Raw genomic sequence first — 27,902 nt, 5'->3', positions numbered from 1 at the left:
TTCGCAAATTCGCAAACGTTGAACAAAAAAAGACGAGCCTTTGCGTGCGTTGGGCAGTAAAGATGCTGAGCCAATGTTTACGTAATGAAACGAGCAGTTCGACGCCATTTTTTAGTCGTCGTTCGAAACGAAGACACTCGGCCACAAAACACGCAGGTGGCGAGTCCTCGAAGGTGGTTCTTTCACCGAGTATTCGCGTGGCTTTTCATCGTGCCATTGGTTCACGCTGCGACTGTCCAGGGTTCTCGTTCGTGTGTTACGTTGGCAGCCTGTTCCTCGTCGCCGCAGAACGATTCAGGAAGAAGCACGATACCCGGCCAAACAAGCTCGCGATATCGAATTTCTCGTGTATCGCGAGTTGATGCTATCGCAACGAACGGATCCCGCAGAATGGACGTGAGTGCTCTTTCCGTAGAAGCCGTGGAACGTGTACAGCTTCTCTTCTCGAGAAAAGCATCCAACAACTTGAAACTTTGATTAAACTTCACTTTTAAACGTTCGATCGAACGCGAGATTCTGCTACGTGCGAAACGTTTCGTTCGAGCTACTTGTATGCTATCGACTGTTGTAGTTTCAATGATTCTTTGAGCAGAAATAGGATCGGCTCTTTAAAGCGGAGTGTTAAAAAATCTTTCGTTGTTTTAATATACTTTGATGGGACACTTTTCAATCCTAGTTGGAACGTTAAAGTAGATGTGGTGGTTTAAATATGGAGGTCTGTGTTATCTTCTATTTTTGTACCTTTTATTTCTTTCGTTGTTTTAATATACTTTGATGGGATACTCTTCGATCCAAGTTGGAACGTTAAAATAGATATAGAGGTTTAAATATGGAGGCCTATGTTATCTTCTATTTTTGTATCTTTTATTATAATAATAATTTTATGAAAGTTGGATCTAATTGTAAAAACTTGTGCATGAAAGAGTTTTAAGTAGTGATGGGTTTAACTAAATTAGAACGACGTGGGTAAAGTTTATATCACATTTTGAATCATCCTACAGCTAAAGAGGTTAGATCTCGATCAGAGATTAATTTCTAAGAAGTACGTCTGCAGAAATTGAAAACTCGCCAAAGTGATCTAAGCCCTCGAACAGTCAATTTACCCCGTTCGACATAAAAAAAATGGAGAAATCAATTTGCTTTCAGGAGCAGAAAGATGATAAGGTATCGACGCTGCAATGGCCGGATTACCTCGTGATCGGCGTAATGCTGTCAATTTCAAGCGGTATCGGGATCTACTACAGGTTCACTGGCGGTAGACAACGCACGGCCGAGGTTAAACTCTTGGAAAATTAATTTGATCGAGAAACGGAATCGTCGCGACGTGCAATATCGGTGATAAACCGTGCTCGAAATCGTAGATTCCTGCTTGGCACGTTCTCGGATCACGAGCCGGTAACCGAGTTCGAGGGAGATCTTTCACCGCTATCGGCCGATCGATCTTGCCGCGCGATAAATATTGCTATCGACACAAATTGCCAACTATCGAGAACGCTATTTAATTTATCGGCGTGCCGGCGCTCGATCGACTGACCGGTCGAACGTTAATTAACGTCGAGACGTTATTGCGAATCGAGTTAGGGCCACGCGAAAAGTGTCTACTCACACGATCCGATCGGACCGACTTGATAACGATATAATAACAACGATAAGGTATGAATAGCGCCCCGGTAACGTTTACGCGTTTTCTGCTACTCATTCCGTCGGATTGAACGTCCAAGGAAGAATCGTGTCCGAAGCGCCAACAAAAATTCTCGTCCGAGATCGATCGATTAATTTCGCCGTTCTATGGACCACGTGTCTCGAGGTTCGAGTCATTCGACCCTTAAAACGATCCGTCTTCCGGGCGAGTACCTTCTTAACCGACACGTTCCGTGATTAACACCGACAGGAATACTTCTCGGCGAACCGATCGATGGGCGTCGTTCCTCTCGCGATCGCGCTCACGGTGTCTTTCATGTCGGCGATCACGTTGCTCGGAATCAGCGCAGAAAATTACGCCCACGGTTCGCACATCATGCTGCTTTACATGGGTGGTGTTTTCGGCACACCGATCACCCAATTTTTATACCTTCCGGTTTTCCACAAGCTCGATGCCGTCAGCGTCTACGAGGTAATTGCCGCTATGATCTATAACTTGTGATGCTTTCATTTAGTCACGTGATTTATAATTCACAAATATTTCATCTTCCCGAACTCCAAATTTACCAATTTTTACATTTGATCGTTTGGAAACTTGGGAACTTTGAATTTGTTAATTTAACTCCTTGGTGATTTGAAAAACTGAAGATTCCGTGTTCAGGATAGAACATGAGAATTATGAACTTTGGGAGTTCAAAGTTTATATACTCAGAAGCATGGAAATTTCTCCTAGTATCTAGAGAAGCGATTCGGGATGAAGGCTCGGCTGGTGGCCAGTTCAGCCAACTTCCTGCAGCTGTTGTTGTACAGCGGCGTGGTGTTATTCGCGCCCTCGTTAGCCCTGGAAGCAACGACTGGTCTGTCAGGGACCACGAGTATCCTGCTGATCGGCGTGATTTGTACCTTTTACTCGACCATAGGTGGGATCAAGGCCGTCCTGGTCACCGACATCTTCCAGGCGTTGTTGATGTACGGTGGCCTCGGATGTGTCCTAGGTGTCGCTGCCATGAATCGCGAGGATGGACTAGCCAGCGTATGGAGCATCGCTAAACAGGGTGAACGATTGCAGATTCCCGAGTAAGAACATCCACCGTATTTGTACAAGCTGCACGTCCAAAATTCCTTTTTAGTTTCAGAATCGATCCGACGGTACGACACAGTTTTTGGGCCTTGCTGTTTGGCAGCACCACCATCTTCCTGTCCATGTACGCCGTGAATCAGGTTCAGGTGCAACGTTTGCTCACTGCCAGGTGCGTGTACTTAATATGATTACGCGCATTACCCCGGAGGATATGTCGAATTATGTTAAACTGGTTAATGATCGATTACGGGGATGGTTTGATACGCTTAAACGACATGTTGGGATCAGGTTTTAAAATTCGAGTTAAGGACTCGATTAAATTACTTAAGTAGGAAATCGTAAAAAGGAGTATTTATAATTTATGGAGATATTCAGACGACAGGTTGATGCGTATCAAGTAAACCGATTTAGAAGCGTAGAAAGACTAACACGATAAGATGACATAAGTATGAATGAATAGCTTCAAATTGATATACCGTAATTGCTACTTTGCAGTACTGTTATATCAGAGTATACTGTTATATCATCACCGGCTAGTTGATTGATATGAAACGACCTTTTCCCGATAAACAGTTTTAAAAGTTTAAATGTATCGTTTACGTAAACATTTTCATCAAGCTTTGATACACCATAAGCGGTATTTTGCTAGACTTTTGCGCGATTAAAATCAAGCTGGACTCCCAGTATTTCAGTCCGGTCATACGATACCCAACAACTTGACGCAATAATCTGATATCCCGACAACACGCAGGAGCTACAAGGTTTCGCAGAACGCGTTATTGCTAAGTGGACCCATTACCGTATCACTGGGACTGCTTACAAGCTTCGCGGGTTTGGCCCTGTACATGATCTACAAGGACTGCGATCCCATCACATCCGGCAAGATTTCCAGCTTCGACAAAATAATGCCGTTCTTCGCGGCCGAACGAATGTCGCGTATTCCAGGCGTCACGGGGCTCTTCATCTCTGGGATCTTCAGCGCCAGCCTCAGTACAATTTCCGCCACATTGAATTCTTTGGCCGCGGTGATATTGGAGGACTACTTGAAACCTTTGTGTCACAAATTCAACGTGCACTTTCCGGACGAACGAGCAACCACGATCGGCAAACTGTTGGCTGTAGTGATCGGTTTCGTTTGCGTGGCCGTGGCCTTCTTGGCCAGATCGATGGGCTCGCTGGTCGAGGTGACAATAGGAATCTCCGGGGCCATTAACGGACCTATTCTCGGAATTTTCACGCTGGGAATGTTCGCGGAGTACGCGAACGAGACCGGTGCGGTCGTCGGAACGCTCTCGGCTCTGGTCATATCCCTCTGGACAGCCTTTGGCCAACCTAAACCGCCCGTACCCATACTTCCGTTGTCCGTTGACGGCTGCGAGAACTCCACCATGTTCCTTAGTTATCGAAACGCCACGCAATTTAGCGGGTAAGTCTTTTTTTGCTTGTTAAGAAAGTGAACTTGTTGCGGTCGCTTTAATATGTCCTGGCAGCGGTACTTCGGGGTATAATTATGGGCTACTTTGGCAACGTATCTTAAGTATACTTTGGAAGTAGATAAATGAACGTTTTCTAAGTGAACGGCTTTTTAAACTGTTCCGAGAATATGAGATTCTGTGAGATTTTTCTGCTTTCATTTGTCATCTCGGCATAAATGGTATTCAGGGTACATCTGGGTCAGTAATTGTATTTTGAAACTGCATGATTTGAATCCATTCTGAAGAAATGCATCTTTTTGTTTATTAAGGAAGGATATTTCAGAAAGGTTAATTAGTTTTATCCGATTTATTCTTGCATTTAAAATTGTCCATTCTAACAGAATCGGTGATTTACCACTCGATTCAACTTCTTCTCCCAGCTTTCTCTGTGTTCAGAAACGAACTGTGGCACGACCCAGTTTCCGGAATCACTCGGTATAAAAGGCTTCCCCGCGATCATTTTTATAACCATTCACGCTCATAGACCGTTCGAGCGCGATTTCCTTTCCAATAAGGAAATCGTAGACACACGTGTTGCCAGTCGATTTAGCTATTGCCGCAAAAAGTTGGTAAAGCGAGCCAGAGGTCGACAGATTGTGAGCGTGCGAAACTACTTTTGATATCTAATAATGCCGAGCAAAAATACGACGAATTTATTAGAAACGGAAGATCCCGCAGGCAGCTAGATAGATTAATTAAAACTAATCGTTCTAGGATACGCGTTATCGTTGATTTTAATGAGCTGAGTCGCGATAACATGGGCGTGGAGGTATCTCGTGGTAGCAATAATCGGATGAAAAAGCCGCGATTACTTCCCGATTTCTTTTCGCTCGTCGCTTTCTCATAACCAATCGACTCGATGTTCATCGTTTCCCACGATAGTAACTGAAGCTAATTGCCCGTTAATAAACCGTGATTACGACCTCTTCAAGTTCTTGCCGCGTTCCGACATTACGTACAGTGTTGCTTTCTCTTCGATAAACTACCAACAAGGTGTTTTCCACCTTCCGTTTAGGAACCTCTTATCTCCTGCCACGCGCTAAACCTGTTTGATCATTAACGGAAGATAAACTCGCAATTTTTTCGACACCGTTTCTTCACAAAAATACTTCCAAAGTTATTTACAACCTTTAAGAAATTTTCAAATTTAACTTGATATTTCACGAACTATCTGAATGACCTGAATGACAGCTCATCTGAATGAACTGAAATTTTGAGATTGAAAATGTTGAGGCTATTTGTTTTTCACGCTTCAATCATCCATGTTGCGTTCTTCTTTTAATCTTTTGTTTTCTCTAACGCCTCTCTTCAGTCGTCATTAACACGCGAGCGTGATGCGTGCATAAGTACAATACAAGTTTCTTTTTGATAGTGAGTTTCGCAGTTTGATTTTTGTCTGAGTCTCACCCTTGCGTCGCGAAGATACCATTTACCTCAACAGAGACTTTCTAAAATTATTCGAACTAACGAATTAAATTTGATTCGCAGCAGCACGGAAGCGCCACCGGAAGACTCCTCCTACTTCTACCTGTATCGTATTTCCTACATGTGGTACAGTCCCATGGGATTAGGCATCACGTTGATCGTCGGCTACCTGACCAGCCTGGTCGCGCGGAGGATATGTCACAGGGACTCTCGCGAACCTGATCCCAATTTGTTCACTCCCCTTCTGGCGTCCAGGATCAAACGTCGGAGGGAAGATGCCGAGAAAACTAGAAACAGTCAGGTGTTCGTGTTGGAGAGCAGAAGATGACGGATTAAGTCGACCACATCGAATTCATCTCGAAGAGATTAGACCCAAGTGTTTTCAAACTGGTACATGATCGAAATTATTGATCACAAGTGATTGTAATTCTGTAACATTTTTAACCCCTTGCAGGTGCGTCAGTCAGAACTGACTAATTATAGCTACAATATTAAAACAGACGGAAAAAATTGAAATGTTATGTCAATATGTTATTATTCAATCGTTGACTATGCAAATTATAATTGGACTTGAACTCCAAATTGGAGCGTATTAAAATTTGAGTAAAACTGATCACGGCATAAAAGTGCGTCACGAGTCAGACTCGTCAAAATAGTGCAAGGGGTTAAGAGACACCGATTTCGGATCTTGGAGAACGTTGATAAGCGGGAACGTTAATAAATTGTTCAAGCGAAATTACGGTTCATGCAACGAGTTGAGGATTTGCAGAATAGTTGAAAGTCCAGAAACAGTTTCTGGTAGAAGTTCGTTTGGGAACCTCTGCTGAATAACACGTGTCCAGAAACAGCAATCTCAGGGAGGAAAATAATCCAACACGATTCTTCTAATAAGACTCATTAATAAAGTAAACACAGGTCGATCCGGTGTCGCGGTTTGCTCATAATTATTAATCGTCCCGACGATTTCATTAGCCGTAACTCATTCCTCGTCTGGCCAGATGGTAATTTAATAAAGTCTTGCAACCAGTTTAACACGCGTCGTTCGATCGCGTGCTAAATTTACCGAGTCAGCCACGCTCGTTTCATTTGCAACTCAACGAGCGACGATTGGCGGAAAAGGATGCGAGCCATCCGCGAATGAAGCTGTCCATGTGGGTCAAACCGGTGCAACGATTCCGTCGTTTCGTTTGCGAAACACGTCGAAAAATTACCGTGACTTATCTCGAGATCGTCCGCGACCAATTTGCCACGACACGGTGCGAACGATCTCGTAATTCCTTTAATTAAACCGCATTCTACGATCCCGTTATCAGGCCTGATTCTCAATGAGCGTGTAAAGACAGAGTTCGTGAGTTATGGGGTAAGTGGAACTCGACTGAATGATAGTTACAAGCTACATTATCCAATAATTTCAATATCCAGTCGTTTGTACGACCGACTTTCCAGTGGTCTTAATTATTTTCGAGCAACTATTATTCCTAACTAGAGGGTGTGAACTACGGTTATTTGAAAGCGCTAATAAAAAATTGCGTTTCAAAGGATAAACGTTACGATACATTGAACACTATAGCTATAAAACGGTAATTGCTTCTTTCATCGAAAGTGGCCAGCCGTTTCATTAAATTTCACACCTAAAACGATTTCTGCTGCACGGGAAAAATTGGCCGCGCCAATGATAACGCGTTCCCTCGCGTTGTTTGCGGAAACAGAATTGTCGTAATTTACCGCGTAATTGCTTCCTCCGCCCAATTCTCCGGCGAGTGGGTACGGTGCTTTATAATTCGTTTAATCGTGGCTTCGTTCGAACACGTTCGGTTGGCTGGGTTTCATCGTACAAATTTCAAATAAAATACAACGAAAAAAAATAAACAGTCTAGCGAGTAAAAATACTCGAATAATTTAGTTCGTCGACGGTGTATCGTGTAAATGGGAATTACAAGGGAGAATTAACAGCCAGAATTTAAAACAGAAATTCGCCGGGATACACCGTCGAAAATAAAACTACCAAAGCTACCTATGCAGTCGATTAATTTCCTGTCGACGCCGTTTCGGTACGCGTCATCGATCAACCGAATTTTCGGACACGTGCGTCGATTCGCACACGTTCCGCATGAATTTTTCACCGGTGCTCGAAGGTCTATGGCGGTTTGTTGACGCAGGCACACCCATCGCTTGAGAACCCTCAAGGAAAATAAGAAAACGAGGAGAAAGAAAAACGCGCGTGAGAACGTTGCCCGTTCAACGTAATATCGGATATGGCGTTTAAACAGGCCCCTATCCGGCACGTCGTTAACGTGATTAAGGGGTTGCTCTTCGACCGGCGTACACGAGGAAATTGTTATTTTATTGTTGCGACACACACGCTTCGAACGCTCCACGAGACACGTTATTAAAATTTCAGACACGTGTCTTTTGTTGTTTCTCCAAGCTTTTGTTTCTCTGGCATTTATTACAAATTTACGAGCTAGCTTTTGTCTGCGTTCATGAGGACCTTCGAGGACCTTGAGGGGTGCGCTCCATTTTTTAACAGCTTTTATTTATGTTTAATGCACGTATTGTTTGTACCCTTAAATTGGACAGTGAGTTTTAATTGGGTACAAATATATTTCTATAAATTTTCTTGTTAACGAACAAACAGATATCTACAATAAATGTCCATATATTTTTTTATGTTTGATTAGTAAAGAAGTCGAGGGGTGTGCTACATTTTTTGACAGCTTTTAGTTATTATGTTTAATGCACGTATCGATTGGTGCACTCTTAAATTGGACAGTGATTAAAATTTTTAATTGTGTACAAATATATTTCTATAAATTTGCTTGTTAACGAACAAACAGATATCTACAACAAATGTCCATATATTTTTTTATGTTTGATTAGTAAAGAAGTCGAGGGGTGCACTACATTTTTTAACAGCTTTTAGTTTTTATGTTCAATGCACATAGTATGTATCATTTGTATGTATCATATGGTGCACCCTTAAATTGGACAGTCATTAAAATTTTTAATTGAGTACGAACATATTTCTACAGATATAATTTGTTCATCAACGAGCAAACAGAAGTCTATAACAAATGTCCATATATTTTTTTCATATTTGTTTAGTAAAGAAGTTTGAGAATATCCAGTTGAGAACAGTTGAAAGTGAAGCAGAATCAGAAGCACCCGAGGTTGCGTGACTACAAACCGAACAATGCTCCGATCGAGGTGTACATCGAACACCTTTCGTGCCGTAACAACCGTGCCGACAAAGTAGGAACAAATGCCCGGGCGAATAAGCGCGGGAGGGCAATAAGATAGCGGCAGATGGAAGCATCAGCTGCACGGCCAGGATGGTCGACCACCATCGAGTTTGCCTTCCACGAAACTTCTTTACTCGATCCATCATGAAGTCAACCGAAAAACGGCCAAGAATTTCCTTCGGATCTTCGTTATTCGCTAATAATATCAAATATGTACATTGTTAATATTGTTTCGTTCCGAGTATACAAATTAGTGTATATCGAACTTGGTAATTTTACTGTTCCATTAAGGATATTGGAAGGATCGATGAATTAAAGATGAGAGGAGGTTATAACGCGGGCTTTAACGTTTGGAAGGATATGGGGATACATATGTGGACGTAATCGATGCTCACATATGTGGATATTACCTGCTGTTTTTATATACATATGTGGACGTAACCGATGCTCACATATGTGGATATTACCTGTTATTTTTATATACATATGTGGACGTAACCGATGCTCACATATGTGGATATTACCTGTTGTTTTTATATATCATACATATTTTATGGTTTATCTACAATTGCTACAGATTGAAAATTAGTAAAATATAATTGCGCCAAAAAAATAACTAAATTGTTGAATCTTAAAAGACTCATCTGAAAGTACCAGTTAATATTGAAGTCCAGAATTGAAGTTCAGGCAACAGTACAGTGAAATAAGTCTAGGTGACAAAACTGTCTGACTTAACTTCGCAAAGTTTGCAAAGCATTTCAAGGACCATCGAAAGAAATAATTCCGCAAATTCTCAACAACAGTAAAAAACATAGCAATCTCGATGCAAAAACATGTTTCCTTCAGCGATGCACAGATTTCACCTCTCAATAAAGTATCGAAGTGTTAATTAAATCCGTGGATGGGTTGAAATTCCTGACGGCGGATTGGACGCGGTGTTTACAGAAGCACGTGTTCGCGCCGAAGAAACGCAAGAAAAGGTAAGCATGATGTGGCAGCGAAACCGCCTTCACGGACAGGGCGAAAAGAATGCCGGTAAGAGACTGGCCGTATCCTGGGTCTTTCACGATAACCTATGCAAAAGACAGTTCGTGCACGAGAGAGCTCTGGCGGAGGCGCAAGACGCTTCTTCTTCACGGAATTCACGATACGGCCGGCTATGCATTATAGGGAATACGATATCCATCTTACGTCAGATCCATGGGATCTTATGGCCGTGGCGGCACCTAGCTGCTGCAAAACGAGCAAAAACATCACGGCGACTTATGTTCGTGGAACTAGCCCCAGAAGTCGTCGTCCTTTTCGTCTTCGTATACATGCAAGCGTGTTCGGTTCCCCTGCAGCGTACACTGTGGCGAGTCGAATGGCTCCCAGCAGATTTAACCGCAAAACCACCCAGTGAACCTCTTGTCCCGACCTTCACGACACGATAGAAGAAGCAACCTCGGCTGTTTGCCACTGTCTCGAACTGTTGCTAACGGTTGCGTTCACGGACAACCGTGTGAAATCATTGCTACTGGGAAAACGCTGCAAGCCTCCTAACCGGTCATTATTGTCTACGCACTTTCTAAATAACTCGTACACTCTATACAAAATTTACTGTCTCTTTCACTTTTGCTTAATACGTATATAAATTGTGACCCTTGTAGTAAGTATATAAATTTGCATTAACTTCACTGAATTCATTAAACATTTCCATAATAACAGAACCACTGCTCTATAAACGTAGATGTAGATCTATGAATCTGTAAGTAAGATTTAATCCAAGGGAAATTTTCACCGATATAACAAGGAATTTTGTAACTTGTTTTGGTATAATAAATTAGCCTCAACTTCACCGAAGTCATTACACATTTCCATAATAACAGAACCACTGCTCTATAAACGTAGATGTAGATCTATGGATCTGTAAGTTAGAATTAATCCAAGGGAAATTTTCACCGATATAACAAGGAATTTTGTAACTTGTTTTAGTATAATAAATTAGCCTTAACTTCACCGAAGTCATTAAACACTTCCATAATAACCACTGCTCTATAAATGTAGCTGTAGATCCATAGATCTGTAAGTTATTCCAAGGGAAATTTTTACTGACAAGAAATTTTGTAACTTGTTTCAGTATAAAAATGTGGGAATGGAATAATATTAACACAGACCCGAATAATTTTGGAAGCAAACATACCACAGAAAGCAGATTCGAAAAGAAGGTCCATCGATACCGCGAAAGCGTCCACACAATGTTCATGCAATTACTATCAATATTATCGTATTAAACATACAGAATTCCGTAGCAATCCAAACACACCAAGCCATGATTGTTCAGTGCAAACGTATGCAGCTTCCGAGAGCGTATCCGTAGCAGGATAAACACTCGTCCGTGGTTAGTCGACGGTCAGGATCGATGAATGAGCCGTTCGTGAGAAGGATCGCTGCCAGAAATTCGTCCTGGACGAATGCCAGACGGATTGGGCTCATGCAAATTCATGCGACGCCGTTTATGAGCGACCGCGACGAAAAGAAAAAAAGAAAAAGCAAGAGATAGGAGACCGAGCGGATGGTAGGGCAGAGAGGAGGATGAAATAAAAAAATGCCCGTGGAAAAGGAGCGTCGATGATCAAGATCGTACGAGTATCCTGGCGAGCGCATATGAGGCTCGCGGCGGAGAACCAGAGAGGGTTCGTGATTTCAATTTTAAATGCGACTGCGGCTGCGAAAGAGAAGGGACGAGGATGCTTCAAAAGTTCGAACGGCCATTGTGACTCGACCTCATACGTGCATCCCTGTCGGACCTACGTCGTGAAGCACCTTTGGAACCGCTGTCATTTCTTCGATCATATTTCCTCTCGTTATTTTTCAAGGAGCGAAGTGAAGTGACTTTAGGAGATGCAGAAAATTGGGGTATGAGAAAGTTGGTTTTTGGGTGGTGGATGAAATAGTGAAGCTTGAGAGTTTGGGTAAGTGGAGATCTGGGGATTTGAAGTATTTGGAAATTAGGGAAATTTGGGATTTGTGGGGATTTATGTAGAAATTCTGGAATGTAGATTTCAGGGATGTAGGAAGTTGGGGGTGTGGAATTCAAGGATCTAGGGATTTGTGGGCATGGGAATTTGGGGATCTAGGGACTCGGGGATATAGGGATTCGGGGATTTGGGGATTTGGGAATTTGGGGATTTAAGGATTTGGAGATTTGGGGATTTGGGGATTTGGGGATTTGGGATCTAGAGACAGGGACTCCAGGGACTTGGGGGTCTAGGGACTTGTGGGGATCTAAGGATTTGTGGGTATGGGAATTCGGGGATTTAGCGATTCGGAGATTTAGGGACTCGGGGATCTAGGGACTCAGGGATCTAAGGACTCGGTGGATCTAGGGATTCGGGAATCTAGGGATTTGGGCACTAAGGAATTCGGGGATGTAGGGACTCGAGCATTAAGGAACTCAAGGATCTAGGGATTCAGGGATCTAGAGATTCGGAAATCTAGAGACTTGAGGGTCTAGGGACTCGGGTATCCAGAAATTCAGAGATCTAAATATTGTGGAATTTAAGTTTAGATTTATATTGGAAGAAATGTGGTTTCAACGATATAAAAGTTTAAAGATATAGCGATTTGAAAATCTAGAAATTTAGCCAACTAGGGATTTGTTAATCTAGGAATTCAACGACCCAGCAATTCAGAAACCCAGAGCAGTGTAGGTAAATTGAAACGTAATCATCTGAAACTTTAAAAATTTGGAAATCTGAAACCTCCATGACATCATTATTCCTCGTCCCACCCACGAAGCCCCTAACGCAGGAAAATATCGAACATTATGAAACATTCGCGTCAAGTTCTCTATCGTTAAATATGGTGTATTGATATACTAGGCTCATTTAAACCTTGTATTCTGCAAATCACCACACCCTCTAGAAAATATGGCGCCATTAGTCACACGTGTATCGAAGCTAATAGCTACTGTCAAGAGTCGAAGTTTCCAATAGTTCCTTTGTGTCATTTAAGTGTGCCATTACAAACGTTTGACCACGATTGATCACCTTTTGTTATTTACTATTTATCGAGGTGATCAGGCAGCGCTAAAACCTCGCACATTGTTCGTTTTATTTATTCGTTTCCAATATGGCTCTATATTATCCACAGCGCCTGTTAATAACGTGACCGTTAAACAATTTGAACCAAGATTTACGAGAAACACGCAGGAACAGAGACGATAAATACGATCGATTCAATTTGTAAACGCATTAGAATAATTATACAATCGTCTTGCGATTATGATCGGAAGAAAGGAAACTATCACGAGGTCTTTATTACGCAATCATAATAAAGCATGGGACCGAAGGTCGATCGCTTATCAAAATCGATTCGACTTGCACGGAACTTAATTACCTCTTAGACCGGAATAATTGCCTTGAAATCGGATAAAGAACCAGTCTGCGTGTCCTAGGGCGTAGCTCCATTAAAAATCTACACTCAACTTTGTATCTCCCATTGCGATAAATGTTATGTTAATGTTATGTCTCCGATTAAACCGTAGACGTTCATGCAAATGCATATTTTTACAGACCATTGAGTGGAGCAAGCATAAAATTTGTTCTGCCGCCAAAAAATGTAGCATATGCATGTTTTAACACATCCATTATCGGAAGCAGACAGTGTAGATTTAATTCGATCAGATAATGAACGCATTAACTGTCACATGTGGGTCACGCTTCAATTTCCATAGGAATGCATCTCGAAGTCATACTTTGATTTCTTCAATTAGAGTTAATTGTATTACTCAAAGTGTTGAATGAAAGATCTAACGAAAGTCATCCATTCGATGACACCAATGTACCCTTCTTTTACCATTTCACATATGCAAGTGTTGTCACGTGGCATTGACTGGCAGTCACATATGGGTCACGTTTCAATTTCCATAGGAATGCATCTTGAAGTCATACTTTGATTTCTTCAATTAGAGTTAATTGTGTTACTCAAAGTGTTGAATGAAAGATCTAACGAAAGTCATCCATTCGATGACACCAATGTACCCTTCTTTTACCATTTCACATATGCAAGTGTTGTCACGTGGCATTGACTGGCAGTCACATATGGGTCACGTTTCAATTTCCATAGGAATGCATCTCGAAGTCATACTTTGATTTCTTCAATTAGAGTTAATTGTATTACTCGAAGTGTTGAATGAAAGATCTAACAAAAGTCATCCATTCGATGACACCAATGTACCCTTCTTCTACCATTTCACATATGCAAGTGTTGTCACGTGGCACCATTGATAACATGCGAGGAAAATAACTCATGGTTAAGGCTGGTCTCGTCCGAGATTACCATGGAATCCGGGAGAACTCGATTGTTGGTGCAGATTGAATGTTTCGCATTCTTTCAGCGGCCTCTCCTGTCCTCCACCCTTTTTTGTCGCTTATTCTTCTCCATGTCGTTTCGTGGTCTCGTGCCACTAAGATTCCTTCTTTTCCCGACCACGGACAACAATGTCTTAGCAAAGACAATGGGCGATGCTGGACATTGATGGATTCTTTTCGTTGACGCACGTTAACGATCGTTGATCGAAGACCGGAACACCGCTTCGACGGGTCTTCTGGTGACACTCGAGGAAACGGTGGATAGCAATAGAATTCGAAACGAACGCTTCTTGCATTATTTAACGCGTTCCGGTTAATCGCTTACGCGTCGGTATGCTTCGTGTTTTCTGCGAAATGGACGCAGTTTCGAATAAAATGGCGGAAAATCGCCAAGAAGTCGCGCTAGAAAATCTTGACCTAGAACAACGTTGGAAAACGTTCCAGGAAATGAGATTCCAAAAATACATATTTTCAAGCACTCGAAACTTCAAATATTTGAATTTCTGAACCACAAATATTTAACCTGCTTCGAGTTAGCGGAAGGGAATATTTTCAGTGAACCGCACGTTTGGAATTAACGATCTGGGCTATTATTTTCGGTCTAGGATATTTCGGAATTTCGCAGAAACACCGGTGACTAAGGCGAAACGGCAAAATTTTAGAACGAAGAGCAACGACCGAATTACGTAACACTGCGACGACGTGCCAGAATTGAAGCTCGATTTTCGATGTTCAAAACCGCCTTCGACTATCGACACTTTTCTTGGCAAGTGTTATCCTGAATTAACAAAATTCACGCTTCTTTTTGCAACTTTCATTATTCCTCACATATTTCTGTATTATATCTAACAAAATTCTTCCGTGCACATCCAAATTATATTTGAAAGGATAAATAACATCTAAGGATGTAGAGATTGAAACCATATAAGGATTTAGACCATGTAGGTTACCATGTATGGATTTAGAATAACATTTAGGTCAAATAGAAATCATGGTTCATACAGGGGTTCTAACTACATAGAGATCTAGAGATATGCCTATATTTATTTCCTTACTAACCCTATGTGTAAGTAGATACAGATATCTGGAGAAATAAATTATAATATATAGAGAGGCATTTTTCAAAACTTTCCCAGCGGTTCTACACAATAAACAATTAAACGACCGGCACTTTAAATTCTCCTCGATAATTTCTCCGGTCGAGTGAAATTCCCCGGTGGAGTGTAGACGGAAGCACTTAACTCGTGGCTACGATAATCGTTGGATGCTGGTGGCAGCCGGGTCCACATGTTTTGACACGAACCGAGAGGTCTCCCTCTCTGAGAGTGGCGCATTAATCTCGACCCCATAGGACCGTTTAAACTGCCACTTGTGCGGAGATTCACACCATCCAACCTCAAGAATCGAGGGGAAACAAGGATCTTCGGTCCTTTTCTCCGTGCAGGTCATGTATAAACGAAACGCCAAACTTTTTCCACGCGTAATTCGAGATCCCAGGTGGACAGGTTGTGCAGGTGATCCAAGATTAACCGGTCGATCGAGAACCCACAAGACGATGCGGTGTTAACGGAAGCTTGGAACAGGCAGTTTTTGGTCCCACGACGATTTATCTTGCTGGGAGGTCAGATCCTAGCCCAAAAGATCTCTGGTGTCGTCGATCATCAGATCTTCCTTTGTCTTTGCTCGACCAACCACCGAGGACCCTTTGACTTCCCGGCTCCCTTTCTAGGATTAGAACGCCTCGGGACCCTTTCATCTGCCTTAAATTACACCCGTCTTTTCCACGAATCCCACGATTCCTGAATCAAGGATAATCTCGCGCGTGTGATGGATTTATAGCTAGATTATATCGTTCAATGGAAGTCGTTGATACGAACGCAATACTGCAACCTGTCCGAACCTATGAAACGCACGATCATAGAGTTTGGATTGAGTTTCAGGAAGAAGCGAGTCCCCAGGCGATTTCTACCGGTCTAAGCTGTCGAGTATCTTCGGTGAGTATCCGGCTGGCAAACGCGTCGTTACCCTTCGCGACTGACCGATTATGTAAAACGCGCTTCCACGGGTGGCCTCACCTCCCACTGTTGCGTCGATTCCACATCCATTACCGCACACGATCGCGGAACTGCGTGGGTGCAACCACGAATCCACCCACTTGGATCGAACCGTGTTGGTTCTCTCTGTTCACGATCATCGCTGGGTCAATTGATCTTCCACCGACGACGTGTTGATGAGCTCCGCTACGAACATGTACCCTATCATCTTCCGATCAAACCTACTATGGCAATAAAAAAACTCTGCATTTATTGGAAACCATTTATGGTGACCAGGGTAAATTAATTGTGCGCTTGTTAAGTGTTCCTTCATAAGGATTTTCAATTTATCTTTCGAAGAACTTCATCGTCGAGATTTGCAGATAAGAATTGCATAGATAGGTCTCTATATCTCTGGATCCTTATGCGGTCCACGTGTCAAGGTCCTTATATGGTACACATGTCGATGTAGTCTAGATATGACTTGTATGTCTATATATACATTCTTAGTGTATATTTAAATTCCTATGTGATCTACGTGTCTACATTGCCTATATGTCTACATAGTGTAGGTCGCATATGTCCACATGATGCACATGTCCATATGATTCACATGTCCACATGTTACACATGTCCATATGATGCACATGTCCAAATTTTTACTGAAAGTTCGCAATATTGTCTTGATCATTATTAATGACAATCATGAGATTAAATATCAGATTAGAATCATATTCTGAAAAGTCGATATCGCACATCTCTGCCGCTCCATTAAAATCTCATGTCCGCTTGAATGTCAAGAGGTTATTCGGCTATTACAAAATGAGGTCATGCATAAAGTTAAGAACCTCCAGACCAAAAGGTTAACACTTCTTTATCTGACACCTCTCAACGATTCTAAACGTTTCGCACTTGCACTCATTTGCAAAATTGATAAGTTTTTAAGTCCCGATTATTGCAGTAAACAAGTCAGTGTCTGCCACTCGAGGCACAAAAACTTGACGCGTTTCTCAACCGGTTGACAGGCCCGCAATAATTAAAGCAGCAGTGAAACGTCCTGGCCCGAATCTCTTTATGGTGGCTCATTTTTTGTGAGACAATCAGAGTTCGGGTTAACGCGATCCTGTGCTCGAGTTTCGTGGCTAATGAGGCGACGGTCCAATTAGTTTGAGAAAATGTCCTCGCGAGAAGTAATGGAGCCGAACAATGAACGAGGAGAGGACGAAGAAAGAGGAAGAGCGAAAGAAACACGTGTAGAAAGGGGAGGAGAAGGTTCTGGGCCGGCTGGCAGCCGACAGCAGGTTCCTCGAGGACCTCCACCGGCTTTCACGGTTTTTCACGGTTTCTTATTTTTGCCGACAAACGAACGCCGTTCCAGGAACCCGTCGGAATAATACAGGTTGGACGCGATCCTAACTCAGGACGAAAACTCCTCCTAACGACCGGGACCATTGTTCCCGCGAAATGTTCGCACGTGTAGAATAATGCCCCGCGGCGAAAACGTGGAATCCTCTCTTCATCGCTAGCAAGGACCAGCCACGCAGATTATCGTCGTTCCCTTTCGAGCTGATCCTACACCTCGCGACTCTAAGGCTAAAGCGCGAAACGCGTTGTCTCGTTTGCTTAAGCGCTTAACTCCGCTACGAAAGCGCGGTTATCCGGTGAACGCTAATGGTTTGTTGGCTTTCTCGGCGACAGAATGAACCGAGAGGTTTAACGCGTTCACTGGGTAAACGGATTCTTTCGAAGAGTATTTGCAATCTTTTAAAATGATGTTGATCGGCGCGAAATATATTCTCTGACACCTCTCAGATATTACAGACTTATTGACGCTGTGTTTTTCTTACAAAAACATCCCTTCATATCATACAGCATTTATGTATAATAACAAAATGAAGGTGATTACTGCTCCCCATCTCCATTTCCGTTAAACATATTTTTTGACCGCCATTGTTAGGCAGCCTGTCGGAAGAAATCGATTAAGAAAATATAGTGGACTAAGAGTGTTCTTTCGGTGGTATCACGCTGTGAAATCCTTTGATCCCCAAACGGGTTCAACCCTGATCCCCTCACAATGGCTCGATTTAAGGCGAATAAATGACCCCTTGGTTACGACGCACATCTAAATATTTCGAATGCTGCGCTAATGTGTCGTCGCATCGCGAGGGCACGTTCGTGGCGGCCATTCAAGAATTCACCGCTTGTTCACGAGCGAGCACGCGTCCTGTTTGAAGGAAGAAACGTTGCTCGCTGTTTGGGAAAGGGATTTCACGGAAACGCGACGACTGTGGAGCAAAGAAAAGGCATTATGCAAATATAAAGCTTCGCCCCGAGGCGACGAGCTCGTTAATGCATTCGAGATGTTTCGTGTGTGACTACGCACGAGGAATTAATCGTCGGCTCTTATGCGTTTCGAGCATGCACTATTTCTTTCGGCTTTATCAAGAAAATCCGATTCGCGTTTATTCGTGTGTTGACGTGGAAATGAATTTTTCGTTGTATTAGCGAACGAAATCGGATTCGCGTTACTTCCGCGCGAGAAACGAAGTTATCGTCGTGGAAAAGAGGAACAGTCGAGACGATTGATAAATTCGTCTGAATACATGCAACTTTCAGACTTGTAAGGTTATAAGGTATGCGGGTATGCTGCGAAAGAATGGCAGAGCTTAAATCGACCCAGTAATATATTATATTACAGTAACACCGTGGAAATAACACCCCTTCTTAGTACTCAAGGTACCTAGAAAATGTAGCATTAAATAGAACCATTTTAGCATAGAGTTAATAAAGAAACATGCAATTAACAATATGGAAATTTTATTATAATCTACTTCCACGTAAACTTGTAAGCTTAAACGGAACATTTAAAAATTGCAGCTGTCAGAGACAAGAGAAATAGCAGGTTCTCAGATGTTTAAATCAGGACGTTGACTAACCATCAGTGCCACATGCACGTCCGCTGCCAATGATAAATGATTAACATTGACTTCTGAACATTTTCCAGAAGTCCATCAATATAACCGAACGAAAATTAATTGCCACTTAATGGGACCGTGTCGAACAGCGAAGGAACGTGCAAAATGCAATAAAAACAATTGGTTAAACACGCGCGTAATAAGCTGTCATATTAATGAACAGACAATTCTTTGAACGAGCAAGAACCGGTTCGGATTTTTCATAGGTGACGATAAGGAAGAACAGAGATGTGGCCCTGCGAAGGGCACTCGGCTTTAACCGTGTGCGTCTATCGTTAGGGCGAGAGGTATTCAAGGGCGACAGGAGAATGGGAGGACGCCGAGGAAGAGGGCGAGAGGAGATGAAAAGCGGCTGCCTAGAGAGAGGACAAGCAAGATGAAATCTTACTGTGCCCGACCTGCTCTAATCTGCTTTGCCTTGCTAGATGCTGCTGCTGCTTGTTGTCGTATCTCTCTTCATCCTGTCCCTCTACCCCTCCTATTCTATCATTCTTTCCTGGACCCTTTACCAATGTTCCAACTTCGATTTCTCTCGATCGTTCTCGAACCGTGTGACACGACTAGGCCCGTTCGAATATCTCCAACTTGTACCACGGCACTTAACGAGAATGGAATTTCCATTCGATCGATTGGACTTTGTCCCCGAAGATTTAAAGAAGATTGGAACACACAAAGCAGCGCGAAAGCGAACCTTTTCACGACGACCTCTCTCCTACAATCGTCCTCATCTCGACACGATTATTCGCTATCGTATCCATCGAGACCACCCTAATTGGATTTATTAATATAATTAAAGGGAGACGGAAATATGAGCGCGTGCTGTATACCTGTGATCGAACTGGAGGATTAGACCGTTAGATGATCATTAGCTTAGCGAGATTGCATTGTTATAACTGCATTTCTTCCCCTCTTCGATCAATATAGATCTGATTTAGTGCAGATCAATATTAGTTGCAACGTTATCTAAGAACCCACAGTAATAATTTGAAAATTTTTCGATAGGTTTTTATTCCATTACAGTTGAACCAAAGAGCTCCCCATGCGGCGACGAACTCCCTCCAGGCGTGCGACCCTTATTAAATTTTTCCACGAGGATATTCACGAACGTGTGAAATGATTGTTCGCCTCATTTCCCCATGTTCGTTTCGAAATTCTTTGTTAATCCGCGTCAGGGTCTCCGGTGTTATTTCTACCTGTGACAAACCCTCGAGTCTGGCGAGACGACTAATATCCGCCGCGATGCAACTTCCACCCCCCAACCCCTGTCACAAAGACGCGTTATTATGCACGTGCCCGCCACGCTGTCGGCTTTCAAGCAACCCCTTGCGTTTGCGGCAACAGTAACAATAACAACGGTGTCTAGTCGCTTGCGTGGCACAAACGAGCATACCTATGAGCAGAAGACTCACGGCTGATTTGGCAGCTCATTCACGACAATTTCCGTATCACGTATTATTAATGCTATAACTGTGACACGATCGAGTTCGCGCGCTGAACGTGACTTCTTTCGTTCGATGATTTATGAACGTTTGATCGAACGGAAAGACTGAACAAACATTGGAGGAGTCTTAGCTAGTGAGATATGTCTCAATTTCTGTAGAACTATGTCGAAGAACATTATTCTTGTTTGAAGTATTGTAGAAGTTTTACACTACTGTAGAAAATACTGTAGATATTGTAGAAGAGTGAGTTATTGAAGAGACTTATGGCAGAAGTTCTATGGTAGAAACACTTGAGGCAATTTTTTAGTTTAAATTGATCTTTTTTTTATGATAGGTAAGTAATTGTTCCTGATTGCCGTATGGACTCTCGATCAATATCTTCACGTTCAAAGACAATGTAGGTAGAAATTAGCACAGCAGTTCCCACAAGTCAGAAATCCGGTCGCCACTTTTTTCCTCTCGAACTATCCATTTCGTGACACGGATTTATGCTTCGACTAGATTCGCAGACGTCTTATGTACGTGGATCGTGATCTTCGATCGCGGCTGTTTGCCTCGCGAGGATCACCGCTTGCATGACCTTTGGACACGTGGGTCACTTTGTCGAACTCTCTAGTCACCCTTCTTCTGAGAAACAAACGTCCCTATTTGCAATAACTCGCAAATATTTATCGACGGTTCTCGAGGGTCGCGAAAATAAACAAGCGCAAACGGGAGTGCATCGTAGCTTGGTCCGATAGTGGGTCATAAATTCATTTACTGCTTGGTAATTGAGAAAAATGATGTAGTCATAAAACGATCGTATTTCAAAGATACTTAACTTCAACGCCCTCAAGTATAGTTAACTTTGAATTACAAAGTTCTGAAATTGTGAAGAGGTCGTATCAAAGTTACGATACCTTAAAATCTCAAATTAAAGAAGTCTAACAATAAGTAAAGTCTAAAGAGTGGTCTGAAGTACCTATGTACATAATTATTCTACAACCAAACTAGATCATGACCTCGAAGACCAGCACAATGTGCTATTATTAAATCAATTAAATTAAACACTATTACAATCATAATCACCACATCTACAAATTATTTTCAAGTCTATAACATCTATGAATAAGTTTGCACCACAGCATCCTAGTTCCCATACAGTGAAAATGTCTGTGATCTAATTACATCGAATTAAGACTGTGCTACCTATAAAACATTTCTTCGATATAAACCGACTATAAACCAAGCGGTATTCAGACAATTTGAGGTCTGTTCGAGCGCAAGGACACCCAAAGAAAATGCAAACAGCCCGGTCGTTGTAAAATTCAAGGACAAACCGTGCAGCAGATAATTGCACACCTGTTTCTATCTCTATTTAGATTCGCACGTGAAGCGGATTACAGGCGGCGCCGACAGGATCGCAGGTAATCCGTGCTCGAGGATGTAGAAAATTCGGGACGACTTTTAATCTGTCCACACGTACACAGTTCTCTGAAAGTGTTGTTTCAAAAGAATATTCGGGAAGCGTGCCAGGCGACGAGATATATGGAACGACGACTACGCGTCGCATATTCCAGCGTCCCGGTCGCAATAACTTGAATAATGGCAACGTTTTCTGGAACGGCTGTATTATCAAGGACGAAGAAAAGTTTGTGGAAACATCAAAATAAATCCTATAAGTTCTGCAGTTAGCTAAATCTGTGCAGTTAAAGAGGAAGAAGTTTTGTGTTATACAGATTGTTTTCGGGGTTGATTAATGGCGGACGTTTGAGAGACTGATTCCTTGGAACTGTTTTTTGACTTGGTTGAATGGAGTAGAGGCGGTTGGACAGTTAATTCATGAGATTGTGATCCTAGATTTCTTTTTGTGGATTTCGAGATTTTCTCATGGGGTTCAAATCCGTGAATCCCTAAATTCTTAAATCATCAAATTTCTGGACGTGGAATTTTAGAATTTTCAAATTCTAGGGCTTATGTCTACATTGCAAAATATCTACATCCACGAATTCCTATGTCCTCTTTCTATATTCCCAAGTTCGTAGCTTCTGACATTCCCAGCTCCCCAAATGCAAAAATTCTCAAATCTCAAGTCTCCCAAGGTTTCCTACATCTCCAATTCCTAAGTCCCCAAATCCCCATATCTACAAATTCCCTTACTCCTCCAATTTCTAACCCAGCAAAGATTCTCAGATCCTCAGCTCCCCAAATCCCAAGGTCCCCAACTTCCTGTGACCCTACATTCATCACCCATCTCAAAGTTATCATGAAACCTCAAAAATCAACGACTAAGAGACATGTCTCCTCAGCTAGCAATTTTTCTCCAAATCAACTTATTGATGACGCATCCTCTCACGGTACACAGATGAGTCAGTCCATATCTCGGTCCCAAACAGATTCCTAGGCAGCATGATTATAAACACCGTTCAGCAGAAGAAAACATTACATAAACCCTGTTCGATTTTACGAACTACGTCATTCTATTGTGCGTTCTCTAACGAGTCGTTCGTATTCATTAACGGATTATCTTTCATCGGGACGAGCACAGGACGTGATTGCGTAACGTTCTTTCAAAGAAACGAATGATCGATCGATGAAGCAATTAAATCGCGCGGAAACGTGCTAAGAGGAGCACAGTTAGGTTCGTGTCATCGACGTAATGGATATTAAATTCATGATCCAGAAGGGACGCCTTTGTCCAAGGAGCACCGGATACCGTGGAACGATCGCGATTTTCGTGGGAGAACCCGTCGTCTTCACGGAAGTTAGCACGCGACCATTACGTGGCTCGTTGCTTCAGCTCGATTGCGCCAGATCGTGGCGGAGCTAATGGTCCAAACAGGAAGCGGGAGCGTGCTTAAACGTTTATCCGGTCGATCGAATTCCGTTCTCCTTTCCGACTTTGCGCGAAACCGCCGCTTTCACGGACCGATTGGACACGCGTCTCGATTCGAGGAGACACGAAATGGCGACACGAGACGCTGTTGTTTCGAATTATGCTGATTGTGAGTGTAGCAATAGTTTGATGACGTTCAATTTTAGAAACAATAAATATTTGTTTTCAATAGCAGATTTAATCAATGTTATACATTACAAAACTATATTATATGTAACATAGTATTGTACATAATATTATACATAATGTTATACATACATAACGATATTATATATAATATTATACAGACATAACAATATTATACATAATGTTATACATACATAACAATATTATACATAATGTTATACATACATAACAATATTATACATAATATTATACATAATGTTATACATACATAACAATATTATATAACAATATTATACATTAAATTACAATATTATACACCTTACAGCATGACCTTAACTTGAAATACTTCTTGCGTTCATATAAACATGCGTTAATAATTTTGCTTGTTTAAATGTGTGAACCTTGACATGTAAACCTTGACATGTAAACCATCACATGTGAACTTTGACATGTGAACCTCGAAGTGCGAACCTTGAAGTGTAACCTTAAAGTTCGACCTCAACTCTTGTTGACACTCCTCTCAATATACTAGCATTTGTCACAGAAGACAAAATGACTAAATGCAACTTTGTATAAAAAGAAAATGCTGAAAGTGTTACAAGGAGAATAGAAAGACTTCACCCAGTTTATCGTTTGTTTAAGTAGATAATTGAGCATTTTTCGTGAGAGGATTCTTATTTAACGAGGCTTTTCTCCACGGACCGTGAATCGCGGCAAACAAGATCCAGGGTGGGTAATGGTTACGATGATCGTTTAGTCATCGAGCCATTATCCTAGGACCCCGATATCGTTGATGAAGTGAAACGCTCCGTCGTAAAGCGACGATAAATCGTCGGACTAAAGAGCGTCCAGTAATTCTGGAAATTCGAACCGACGATTAGACTATTTTCTCGATGAACGCCACTCTAACCATCGATTTGAAGATCCATGGTGTCTAAGTGGTATGATTACCGGACAGTGAAACGTTAATCGAGTAACAACCTAAGAGGATTAGCGACAAGGTAAAAATTTGAAGTTAAAGCACGCGAGTGAGAAATCGAGTCGGACGGATATAAGAAATGGAGGTTGCACTCTCCGTGACCGTTTGTGGGAATACAGATCAAGGAAGAGGCTTCGCAGGTGGACGTTGCTCATAATTCAGGGAAAGACAGTGGCGAACGCGAGAGGGTGCCACCGTGGGGCCATGCAAAGCCTCTATCTGATCGATTTAACTAAACGCCTTCACTATATCACCCTTAACTGATCTTCACCTTTCACCCCTTTATACACGCTAGACTGCGTTCCTCGCCTCGCTCTCGTACTTCTTCGCCGCCATCGCTTACCACACGAACATCTCTAACCACACGGCTTAGAAAAAGACGCTCGTGAGAAATCCGAGACGTGACCCGGCGTCGATGACTTTTCGACCGACCACTCACTTAAACGATCGCGCACCTCGTCTCCCTCATTTTTCTGATCGTTGATAACGCAAATCAAATTCTTTACCTAATCGTTTCACCTGGGTGCAGTCTATTCCGAACTGTCGGGTCATAGGTCTTATAGGTAGTTGTTTTTGGCTTCTCATAGGTGTTTTTGTAGAATATTCATGAATTAAGATTCTGGGGGTAACTTTTTGTATCTCTTTATGGTACATTATTTTTAGATTTACAAATTTTATGTTATATTCTAAAATTCTAATGTGTTGAGGGAGTACAATTTTTGTGTACTAAAATCATGAAGCTCTTTTTCTCCAAGGACATGAACATGATAAATTTCGAATTCCAATGTATTAATGTCAATATTGAGACATGTCATATGTCACTTGTCATATGTTATATTACAAATTCTTAAAACTGCAAAATCTCCAAATTGATGAATTCCTAAAATTTTGGGAGTTCTAAATTTCTAAATTCGCAAGTTCCCAAATTTCCTAATCCACAAACTCATTACATTCCCAAATCTCTACATCCACAAATCCATTAATCTCCAAATCTACAAATCCATAAATCATCAAATTCTCAAACTTCCAAATCCATAACTCTCTAAATCCACAAATCTCCAAATCCCCAAACTTCCAAATCCACAAATCTCCAAATCCATAACTCTCTAAATCCACAAATCTCCAAATCCCCAAATCTCCAAATCCATAATTTCCCAAATCCATAACTCTCCAAATCCACAAATCTCTAAATCCACAAATCTCCAAATCCCCAAATCTCCAAATCCATAATTCCCCGAATCCACAAATCTCCAAATCCATAATTCCCCAAATCCACAAATCCCCAAATCCACAAATCCCCAAATCCCCAAATCTCCAAATCCACAAATCCCCAAATCCCCAAATCTCCAAATCCACAAATCTCCAATCCCTAATTCCCCAAATCCACGAATCTCCAAATCTCCAAATCTCCAAATCTCCAAATCTCCGAATCTCCAAATCCCCAAATCTCTAAATCCCCAAATCTCCAAATTCCCAAATCTTCAATTCCATAAATCCCCAATTTCCCAAATCCCTCCATCCTCTAATCCCCAACTTCCCAAAGTCCCCAAAGTCCCAAAAAGTTCCAAATTCGCGTCATTCAACTTCCACAACCTAAACACGACATCTTGTGTGTTCCCTCTCGACAGGTAGCCACGGAAGCATTTAACGAACGGATTTCACGTGTTATCCGCTTGCCTCTCATTACAAACTCTCGAGAAATCATCCGGCGACCTTTGTTCACCTCGAAGACCATGGAAGAATTCCAGCGTGTCGCGGCACCGATGAAAAGGGTTTGCTGGGCTGATTGCTTGGAATTACCGAGATGCAATGCTAAACGCTATGAAACGCGAATAAGAGAACAAGCCGATTCCAAGAGAAACTTGAACACGGTTCGACCAAGAAATTGTAGATTCGATGCATCGAGATATAAATTATTCTTTGAACCGATACAATGCTTCATAAAAATTGAACAGGTGAAACTAGAACGAAACTAGAAGCTTTCACTGAAATTTATCGTTGATATTTAATTAATATACGCATTCTGATTTAGCCTTCAGTTAATTGGTAATATTTCTCCGGGATGAGCCGTGGGTTTAAAACTGATTTGTTATTCAATGACCCCATCACATAAATCCTGATATTTCTCGGGTATTTTAGACTCATTAAAAAGCGGAATATTAACGAGGTTATTCCAAAGAGCTCGACGATCGCATAAATTCTAATCTGATTTTCAACGCCCTAACTCATTAGAAGACTAATTTATCGAGAACGTACCTACGATACGTTCATGAATGAACTTACCACGTGAATATACTAACAAGCAGAATCACCGAACAACGAATCCGTATCTCAAGAATCTGGATAATGGTCGTTCAAGTGACCAATTAACTTCTCTCGCCCAATTAACACGTTCAACGAGGATTAACGACGCGTTCGCACGAAGCACGCGTGTGCTAACGTTAGTATAATTCGCGCGGAGCATAAAGAGCCCGTATACAGGTTCTGAAAATAGCTGAACGTACAAATTCCTTTCGCAACCGCGGCAAGCAAGTTCGTTGTTTGCCGTTGTAAAGAGATGCAGCTACAACAAAACTGCGTCTTGCTTACCGACATTTTGCAATATTGGCCAGATTATCATATTACACGCGTGTACCGACCCCAACAGAGATTTACTTTTCGCGATTCCAGATAATTTCGCCGTTAGACGGATCGTTCGTCGCGACCAGGTGTATATCTCGACCCGAGGAGCCACACACGAAGACATCGATTGTTCTCTCGACGATCGAGAGACGGACACGCGGAGTGCCGCATCAATTATTCAAAAACAATGAGCGACGATCGAGCCACGGTTTTGTTGCTTCCTTATTGTCTCAACGTACTGGGACCTGCGCCATTCTATTCTTTCAGCAAATTTTTTAGGTAGAGAGATATTCGGGGACTTCTGAGTGTTAAAAGTGTTGTCGGCTGTAATTTTTTGGATGTAGATACGTGAGATTATAGTTTGGTCTGATGGATTTAGGATCAGGTAGATCAGTATTTAATTCATGTTTCAAGTCTCAAGGATTTATGGATTTTTGTAGATAGTGGGGTATAGTAATTTTGGGATACTAAGAGTTTTGAATGTTATTTGGAAGTTTGAAACTTCGGGACGTAGGAATTTCAGGTCGTAGGAATTTCGGGACGTAGGAATTTCGGTACATAGGTAGTTTGGGACGTAAGAATTTCGGGGCGGAGGAATTTCGGGATGCAGGAATTTCAGGTCGTAGGAATTT

General features: G+C 42.0%; 2 protein-coding genes across 14 annotated transcripts in view; one reads left to right on the top strand and one right to left on the bottom strand.

Annotated features, from left to right (window-relative positions):
- by (focal adhesion protein tensin) overlaps nt 1–27,902 on the bottom strand; it is a 324,342-nt gene that overhangs the window by 177,079 nt on the left and 119,361 nt on the right. The gene's annotated exons all lie outside the window — the stretch shown is intronic.
- Nucleotides 274–6,118, top strand: LOC105662464 (putative sodium-dependent multivitamin transporter). Of its 3 annotated transcripts, none has more exons than XM_076532366.1 (7): nt 274–396; nt 1,147–1,275; nt 1,892–2,113; nt 2,375–2,718; nt 2,772–2,891; nt 3,474–4,148; nt 5,689–6,118. In XM_076532366.1, the coding sequence occupies exons 1-7, from the start codon at nt 391–393 to the stop codon at nt 5,948–5,950; spliced, it is 1,758 nt and encodes a 585-aa protein (XP_076388481.1). In that variant the 5' UTR covers nt 274–390; the 3' UTR covers nt 5,951–6,118. The 3 variants fall into 3 exon arrangements, with proteins under 3 accessions (XP_076388481.1, XP_076388479.1, XP_076388480.1); XM_076532364.1 differs by having other exon boundaries at nt 5,686–6,118; XM_076532365.1 differs by lacking the exon at nt 274–396 and adding an exon at nt 582–715 and having other exon boundaries at nt 5,686–6,118.

Source organism: Megachile rotundata, chromosome 6 (genome assembly GCF_050947335.1).
Source record: "Megachile rotundata isolate GNS110a chromosome 6, iyMegRotu1, whole genome shotgun sequence".
Classification (NCBI taxonomy): Eukaryota; Metazoa; Arthropoda; class Insecta; order Hymenoptera; family Megachilidae; genus Megachile; species Megachile rotundata.
Note: the sequence above shows the minus strand (reverse complement) of the source record. Positions and strands in the feature narration are given on the sequence as shown.